We start from the raw sequence: 9,946 nt of genomic DNA, 5'->3' as shown, positions 1-9,946 counted from the left end.
CTAGGAGGTGGAAGCATGTATATTTTTTCTTGAAGTTCGCCATTTGATGGACATCCCATTGACGGGCTGCATCTAGTGCGAGGAGACATCAAGCTGTCACAAGTTCTGCAACTGGAGCATAAGTCTTTGTATAGTCAGTTCCTTCTGCCTGAGTATATCTTTTGGCCACTAATCTGGCCTTAAACAAGTCGATGGAACTATCAGGTTTAAGCTTGGTTTTTGATGATGCACAATCCGGCCGATCTTAGCTGTCAACGATTTTGCCTCTGAACTGAGTGGCAGGGATCTAAAACGGAAGGAGAAGAGAAGCTCCGGGGAGAACCCGGCATAAGGGCTCCGAAGCTCAAGTTAGAGTCTTTCAAAGGCAAGATAGACCAGATAGCGCAAAAGTTAGCATACCTCGTTCCTGGGGGGTAGGAGCCTTTTATAACCACCTCGCGCACTCACTTCCAGGCTTCTGTCAGATCGGGCATGATTACTTCTGAACCCCTTGCCAGTTCGGATGTCATTTCCTCCGGCCGGACAGAACCGCCACTGCTCCTTTTGTCAGAGCCGTCTCTGCAGCTAGTAACGACGGTTGTAGGTGGCAGTAGCAGGAGGCCGTTTGAAGTGCGGCTATCAGGCGTCAGATCCCAAATCAGTCAGGTGCGTCGCCCTTGGATACGGACATCCTTGGTGTCAGGTACGTTTGGTCAGCCTGGTGTTTCGGAAGCTAAGTGTTGGAGTGAGCGAGATGTCTTGAGTTCGGTTTGGGGAGTGTTCCGAGCTGCCATGGGCCAGCTCGGGTCACAGCTTTGCTAGGCTTGGGGCCCAAATAGTCTCCTTGCAGGGAGCTCGGGTTCTCAGTAGGGAGCTCGGGTCATCCAGAAACTCAATCGGATCCACCATTGTTACTCAGATCAGTTTGGATCACTGGGAAATCAACTTCCCCACTTTATTATAGTCCGCCTAGATGGAACAAACTACATTGTTTGGTATTTTTAAGACGAAAATGCTCTTTTGAGTCATGAGCTCCTCAGTTTTGTAGATGGTTCAAATCCATGTCCATCCCATTCGTCCTCCTCTTCATCAGAGGTCTCATCATCATCATCATCTTCGAGTGAACAATATTGCCAATGGATCAAGAAAGACAAGTACATATTTAGCTGGCTACCAGCCTTACTCAACGAGGCTATACTCACCCAAATTGTTGGCTCTAAAACAAGTAGAGAAGTGTGGGACACTCTCGAAAAATTGTATTTAGGGGAACAGAAAATGTAGTGGGAATTCGCAATGAACTAGGTTCTCTCCAAAAGGGCGACAATAACATGTCAACCTATCTACAAAAAAATTAAAGTATATAGTGATAATGAGCCCACTCATCAGGCCCATGCATCAACCCACACACCAACTATTCAAGATAAACCTCATCTATACGCCAACTAACCCAGATAAGCCTCATCTTCTATAACTAATCAAGATAAACCAAAACTCCTAACCAATCTGATCTCCCTTTGTATTTATCCTTGTACATGATAACCATATCAGAATAACTATAAATACTATCAATGATCACCCATTGAGTGTGTGATCTTTTTGTTCAAAATCAACTCAGTGCTTACTTCTTTATGGTATCAGAGCCATAGCAAAATTGCATCATCATCATGTTAGCTTCAACCTCAACTTCCTAGATCGATGCCAGTTCGTTCCCAACATCCTCTTCATTGGTGATATCAAACATCTCCAATGGAAAACATTGTTTGAGCCCATTTTCACAGGGCACCAGCTTATGTCTTTCATCGTTGGATCTAAATCAGCTTCAAGTACTGATGATCAAATGTTCGAAACCAGGTATGAATATGACCAAATGCTTCTCTCCTAGACTCAAGCTACTTTGTCCACATGGGCTCTACCCTACATGGTTGGCGTGAAGTCATCCAAGGAAGTGTGGGATATTCCGAAACAACTCTATGCCTCTTCCACCCCCATGCACGTCACTTCCCTTTGCAAAGGAAGTGATCAACTTTCGAGGTGGTGCACCCATATCTGATGATGGTGCACCCATATCTGAAAAAGGGTTCTCTCACCATGCACGACTACCTCTAGTAAGTTAAATCTATTAGTGATCAACTTTCGAGGTGGTGCACCCATATTTGATGATGAATTACAGATCTATATCTTGGACGGATTGCCTTTACCATATCATCCATTTGCCTCTACTATTCATGGTCGTGCCCGAATTGCAGCAGTTACACTAGAAGAACTTCACGACCTGCTCATCTGCGAAGAAATGTCTCTTATAGAAGATGCTCCTACAAAAAACTCCCATGCCCTAGTAGTAGCCAAGACACGACAACAGCAGCATTCTCGCCATCCCAACTCTTCAAATCGCTAGAACACTTCATAGTATGATTCCAAATGCCAGCAGCAAAATGCAGCCGCCTCGCGACCTTTATAATCTAATCAAGGGAGCAACCGATCCACTTTGTCTCCGCGTCCAACCAATAACGACTCTCAACCAACTTGCCAAATCTGCAACAAAGTTGAACACATAGCCATTGACTGTTTCCAGAGGCTGAATCTCCCCTATCAAGGTAGACATCAACCACAAAAAGTAGTTGCAGTGGCAACAACTTCTCATGATCCTCTTGATGACGGCACATGGTACTCCGATACCGGAGCCTCTCACCACATCACTCCAGATCTTGGTAAAGTTTCTAATCTGCTCCCTTATGCTTGTTCCAACTTGGTCACGGTGGGTAACGGACATGGCTTAGACATCAAATACACCGGCACCTCCACTCTAACCTATCCATCTTCTACTTTTCACCTAAATCATGTTCTTCACTATCCCGATGACTCCACTAACCTGCTTTCAGTTTACCAATTCTCAAAAGATAATAACTGCAAATTTGTTTTTGATGCATCTGGCTTAGTTGTATAGGACAAGGTGATCAGGAGGATCCTGCACTAAGGACCGACTAAAGGAGGACTCTACCCTTTTCATCCCATAGTAACATTTGTGACAAAGACCCCCCTATACTCGAAAAGGAATGGTGATCAGCTAAGGTTTAATGAACAAAAAGGATGGGGATACAAAATGAGGTGCATGAACTAGGGGAGGCCGAACTCTATCTCTCTTCTAAGATGGCAGAATTCTCTCTCTCTTCTAGAAAAATTAGGGCCCGTTTGGTATGTCTTTCTGTATGGTCTTTCGGCTGTTTACAAGCCAGGAAGACCAATTTTTGGTCTATTTCTGTTTGGCACGTGGAAGATCTAGCCACCCAAAGACAATGCCGAAAAGACGTGAAAAGCCCATTTTGGTCTGATTTTAGGAAGCTTCAAATGAATCTTCTCGTGCCATTCATATTTTAATCTCATGCGGAAAGACGTGGAAAGATGCATGGAAAGACACACGTCTGCCAAACATGCTTCAAGTTGCTCACATCTTCATACAAACGCTCAATACATCTTTTGATTGCTAGAGCTACTAGAAGATCTTCCCAAAAAGATACACCAAATGGGCCCTTATTGTATTAAGTCTTTCCATTTGAAAATTAAGAGTGTTTAACTTGTTGTTAGAATTAGAATCGGAATTGGAATTAAAATGATTTATTCTTTTTGCCTGTTTGGTGCAGATGGGAATTAAAATTGGAAATAAGAATCAATTAAAATTGGATTCTCATTCCCAAGAAAATGGAGGGCATGGCCAGTGATGAACCCAATGATGTGGATGACATTTTGATGTATAAACTGGAGATCTCCCGGGTTGTAAGAAGATATGGGCGCAACCGGGTGTTTATTTAGGTAAATGGATTAAGAATGGAAAGAAAGGTTTCAAGAGAGCAACCGGGTGTTTTGACAAACCTCAGCTTCAGGAGAGCGACCTAAAGCCCGTGAACACTCCCCTGGTGGGCTTCAGCGGAGAGGAAGTTCAGCCCCTAGGAAGGGTGACAGTACCTGTGGAAGTCGGGATCAGGCCTAACATTGTGAGGCTCAACCACGACTTCTTGGTGGTCGCAACCCCCTCCTTGTACAATGCCATAGTGGGTTGGCCGATTACCCATGCTTTACAGGCCGTGGTGTCCACCTACTACTTGGCCATGAAGTTCCCCATGGACTTCGGCATCGGGGTAGCGCAAGGTGACCAGCTTGAGTCTCGCAAATGCTATGTCATTGCCCTCAAGGGAAAAGCCAAGGTGGCCAACAACCTCGAGTTGGAGTGACCTATGGAGCAGAGCGAGGAGCGAGATGCGCCTACGGAGGAGACCGTCTCTATCCCAACCTCGGAACAGGACCCTGCCCAAATGCTTCAGATTGGTGGTTCCATCCAGGAGCCCTTGTGATCCGAACTAGTATGCTTTCTACTTAAGAATTTAGATGTTTTTGGTTGGTCCGCGGCGGAAATGCCCAGCATAGACCCCAGCATCATAACTCATAAGCTTAATACTGATCCTGTAGTTAGGCCCGTTAGACAGAAAAAACGTAACCTAGCTCCAAAGTGGTGGAGGGCAGTCGACGAGGAGGTCGGGAAGCTCCTTGCAACCAATTTTATCAGGGAAGTCAATTACCCGAGTTGGGTGGCCAACCTCGTTCTGGTGGAAAAGGCTAACGGTATGTGGCGCATGTGCGTCGACTACACCGACCTGAACCGAGCTTGCCCAAAGGACTGCTTTTCACTCCCTAGAATTGACCGCCTAGTGGACGCGACCTCGGGGTATGAGTTGCTGAGCTTTCTAGACGCCTACTCGGGCTACGATCAGATCAGGATGGACCCAGCCGATGAAGAGAAAACTGCCTTCATAACCGAGCTCGGCCTGTACTGTTACAAGGTCATGCCCTTCGGATTAAAAAATGTCATGGCAACCTTCCAAAGACTTGTAAATAAACTGTTTGAGCCATTGATTGGACAAAAGGTGGAATGTTATGTAGACGACATGGTCGTCAAAACCCAGCTTTCTTGCGACTTAATACAAGATTTTGAGCATGGTTTTTGAATTTCTGCGTAAATTCAATATGAAATTGAACCCGAATAAGTGTGCCTTTGGAGTCACCTCGGGTAAATTCCTAGGGTACATTGTGAACCGGCGCGGCATTGAGGCCAACCCGGAAAAAATAAGGACCATTGCAGAGTAGCTCGCTACGTCATAACTCACTATAGGGGGAACTCGCTACAATGCGAGCTCCAGGTCCCCTGAGCTACTAAGAAGGGAATACTCCAAGACTATTTCAGCTCGTGAGCTAGGGAAACCAGCTCGCTCCAGCACCTGGGTAGAAGAACTGCCCCGAAGACCAACATTGATAATGGTCACCCCGAAGTACTCCTAAGAGCTTGCTACAAAGTAGCTCGCTGAGCAACAGGGTAGCTCGCGGCTAAGCAATGCTACGCCCTCAGGAAGCTTCTATCTGACAAGACTGTACTCGTCAAACTGCACCACGTCTCTCGGCTGACGGCGTAGTCCCTGCCCGTTTGATAGTCAGTCCCACGTCTCTCGATAGATGGTGGCGTGCCTGTCCCTTCGAAGATGTGTCACTCAGCCAATCGGATAGTACATTGTAACGATCACCTGCGCAGCCCTAGCAGGTAATGGCTGCGACAGGAGCCTAGTGGCGGTTACGCCTGATTTGACAAGAACGCCCCTATAAAAGCCCTTTAAGCGTAGAGAATGACTCTCTCTCGAATTAGATCTGAACTAGAACTCTTACTTGCTAATGAGCTAATCTCGAGACATAATGATCAGTTTTTGGATTTGATTTATGGCAAATGAAGATGTAAACACCTAGCGGAATGTAAACTCATTTTTCGTGTTCAAAACACCTAGTGATCAAAACACAAACCAAGATCTAAACACATTATTAGTTATGTATTACACAATTATTATGGAAAGCTAGTGGAATGTAAGTAACATGTTTAGAATTAATACATCTTGATTGAGCTGGTCAAGACTCAAGATATTGGATCTCTCAAGTAGAATTCCAGCACAATTCCTCACCTTACATCTTTAGATATCTGCCTGTCAATGGTGGAACTGGAATGGTAGCTAGGTATAGCACTAATTTGCTATAAAAAGCTTTTTTCACCACTTGATGATGACAAAAGGCGAAATTTTTGTGGCTCATAGAACACTTTAATTTCTTGTTGCTCAAGACGAAGGCGGCTGAAGTCTTGATGATGATAAATTAAAAAATTTAGCTGGATTTTTCCATGTAAATTATAAAATGATGTAGACTTTTATTTTTTTTTTATTTGGTGCCACCCACTACTAATAATTCAGTCCCTTGATCCAAATTGGTGATTGTGGAAACGGATTTGGCATCAGATCAGTACTGGAGCGAACCGGTTAACATATATACCAATTGGAAATAGACTAAGACGCTGTAATTTCAGATTTGTGAGTTGAACTCCAGTCTACTTATCCCCAAAACTGGGGTTTTTATTGTCCTTTGAAGTGAAGATTGCACATCAAGGTTTGTCGGTAAAGGAAGAAAAGTCTACACCACTTAGATGTTATTAATAGTAACAGCCCCTCTTTGCATAAAACTGGTCATCCAGAGGGTCATCCAGACACTGGAAAGATGTATGGAAAGACATGCATCTGCTAAACATGCTTCAGGTTGTTCAGATCTTCATATAAAAGCTCAATGTATCTTTTGATTGCTAGAGCTATTGGAAGATCTTCCCAAAAAGACACATCAAACGGGCCCTTATTGTATTAAGTCTTTTCATTTGAAAATTAAAAGCGTGTTTGATTTATTATTGGAATTAGAACCGGAATTGGAATTAAAATGATTTATTCTTTTTGCCTGTTTGGTGTAGACGGGAATTAAAATTGGAAATAGGAATCAGTTAAAATTGGATTCTCATTGCCAAGCGAACTATGGCCCTATTTATTTCAAGCTTTTAGACCTCTGATATATTCCTCCTTATTATCTCTTCTTTTTTATAATATTTTTTATTAATCTTAAAAAATCAACTATGGGAATTGGATTCAAATCATGTCTAGTCAAATAGTTGGAATTGGAATGAACTCTATTTCTAGGAATCAAACTGACCCTACAGAAGGGAGGCTTATAGAATTGCAAGTGAATGAAAATCTGGGGAAGGTTTTTGTAATTCTGCCCTAGCCTAGGCATCTAAACAATTCACTCTTGAACTATATTAATGATTGATAAAGCAATTGAAAATAAGTTATCCCGAAGGATGTATTTAGTTTGGAAGAAAAGATAGGGAAAAAGAAGAGAAAGGTTTGTATAGGTTTCCCTAACAGAGAGTAAATATATACATAAATGGAGTTGCAATGTATTACGAGTCACAGTGAAATTAAAAGATACAAAGAGAAATGAAGTTGCAATGTGTAGAATCTTAGATAAATTAGAAAATAATCCATTGATAAAAGAAATTATTGCATCATATATACATAAATGGAGTGACATGAAAAGCAATTTAACTCAAACTTAATCCCATCGCTCTAACCTTCCATTCCAATCTCATCTTGACCACTCAATCTTATCTTATTACAATACTCTGAACAGTATTTTATTTCAAAGAATAATTTTGAAATTTTTAAAAATTTTAAATTATACATCATTACGTGATGAGATGAATGTCAAATTATTTCATGATCCAGGGTACTACAACTCAAGCGTCATCTTCCAAATGCCAGTACAAATTCACTAACCTAAATCCGCCATAATAGGTCCAATTAGTCATTACTATCATGGCATTTATAAAATTCCACTATAGATGTAAAAAACATATTTCACAACACTTTATGGTTGCAAAACACTTTTAACAATAGCTTCGCTAACAACAACTCATTTAGTTGTAAGCAAAACATTTGACAATGACTTTTAAAGATAGTATCATCAAACAACGTTTTAAAGATAGTTAAACTGAGAGGAGGCAAATAACGTTTTAAAGATAGTATCATCAAACATGTCTAAAAGCTTTTTCTCCAAGTTTTCGTAACCCCAATTCTCAACAATACATATCAGCCAATATAACCTTTTCCCATACACAACTATGATGTCCCATAAATGTGAGAACATATTGTGTGTAAAAGATCCAAACACTTATTTGTACTTGTGCAACTCCGACTGTGTTGGATTGGATTGATTTAAATCTATGACCAACAAGAGATCATGAGAGGTGAGGGCACATCAACCTTAATCGAGCCCATGTTGGGGTATAAACGGTATTCAAAATCCGATTTCATTCGAATTTGAGAGTTGACATAATCAAATTAAATTTAGATAATTCAAATATCTAATTGGTCGAATTTAGATATCGTATTCATACTAAATAATTAATCGGATTCGAATTCAGATGTGACCTGATTCGATTCGATAAATATCTAAATTTAATCAATTATTTAATTATTATATATTATATATAAATTTTTATATATTATATATTATATATAAATTATTATATATTATATAAATAATTAATCAGATTCAAATTCGAGTATGGCTCAAATTCAATACGTTTACACCTTTGTCCCCGGCGTCCTGATCTTCAGTTTTAATGACTTACAACCTATCTGTTGCAAGGGATGAGGACAAGACCCAAGTTGTTGAGTAACCAAAAAATCTTTCAAAGTTGTTGACTATTTTAATTAATGTAAGCGATTATTTTAATAGATAAGTTAAAATGTGAGTGGTTGGTGTTATTATTGGTGGGATATGTGGTGGTTTGTTTGACACAGTAGTTTGGATTGACTAATACAAATTATTATGTTTGATAGAAATGACATTCATATAATTAATTTGTATTGATCAATCCAAAGGCCATTGTACCAACTCCCTCTTCCTTAGTTGAGGGGGTATCCATCATGAATTTGGGCAGCTAAAAACCATTAACCCCAAGGCTGAACAAACACTAGATCGATGTTTGATGGTTTTGTTCATGAAATTAATCATTCGCTTCCTTTTCTTTCGAACCAAATATAGGCTTAAGATAATTGATTATCTCAAATTAATAACACAATATGACATCTTAGGAGTTTATCATGCTCCCAATACTTCCAACAGGCCATGCTTAAGCATTTTATTGGTAACAGATCCCTACGTACACTGATTATCTTGTAGTCACTTTAGCATTTATGACTGGTGTTGGTTTGTTATTAATAATCCCAAAGCTTGCTACACAGCAATGGCGTTCAGCTAAACCGAATTTCTTCAATTCTGCTCATTCTGCTGGGGTGAAGGTGAAGCTTTCCTTCCAAACAGTGGAATTGAGAAGGAAAATCCAATCCTATTCTCGTGATGAACATTAATTCGGGTGAGATGAAGTGTTGCTCTGTCGCGGATGTTGCATTCACTAAGGGTTTTATTAGCATCGGTGAGCCTCGCCCCATTAAATTCCAGGCAAAAACTCTCGTCATTTGAACGAATACCTGCGGACTTTTCTACCTTCCTCATCACCTTCTGTATCGTATCAGATCCTTTAACCTCCTTAGGAATGATAGTATCAGGACGCCCGCCTCCATTTTGCCTTCTCACAAAAATCCGCATTCCACCGCTATTTGGACCAGATGAGTTGCCTCCACCTCTTAAATTGAGAATCAAGTAAATTGTGCCCTGAATTCTGTATTCCGCTACGGTTTTCCCATCTTCGGGCAGTTTGTTTTCATATTTGAGTTTCTGCATCAAGGATGGTATCCCTAACTTGTCCTGAATCATATCTTTCATTGTTGCAATGGTGTCTGAGCTCACCACACTAATCGGAATTGTTTTGCCACCAAGCCACTGGACGTGAATCACTTTCGAGGATGGAGTGTCTTCTGGTGGCAAGTCATTCTTTAAAGCAAGTTCTGATGGTAGTTTCTTGATCCATGGTCTCAGTGGTCTGGTTTTTTTGATGAAGAATGAGGATGGGCAAAATCTGCAGAATACGCTGTAGTTGTCACAATTAGTATTCCTAGACTAATGATTGAGTGTGACTCTCTTTGTATGGTTAATGGTG

At 41.0% G+C, this 9,946-nt stretch overlaps 1 protein-coding gene across 1 annotated transcript; it reads right to left on the bottom strand.

Annotated features, from left to right (window-relative positions):
• Positions 1-9,159: 9,159 nt before the first annotated feature.
• On the bottom strand, positions 9,160-9,672 carry LOC148790029 (uncharacterized). Its single transcript, XM_088893847.1, has one exon. The coding sequence runs from the start codon at positions 9,670-9,672 to the stop codon at positions 9,160-9,162; it is 513 nt and encodes a 170-aa protein (XP_088749973.1).
• Positions 9,673-9,946: the final 274 nt, after the last annotated feature.

The sequence above is a fragment of the Nelumbo nucifera genome, chromosome 8 (genome assembly GCF_055504915.1).
Source record: "Nelumbo nucifera cultivar China Antique chromosome 8, China Antique-T2T, whole genome shotgun sequence".
Lineage (NCBI taxonomy): Eukaryota > Viridiplantae > Streptophyta > Magnoliopsida > Proteales > Nelumbonaceae > Nelumbo > Nelumbo nucifera.
The sequence above is the reverse complement of the archived record's forward strand: the minus strand, read 5'-3'. Positions and strand labels throughout refer to the sequence as shown.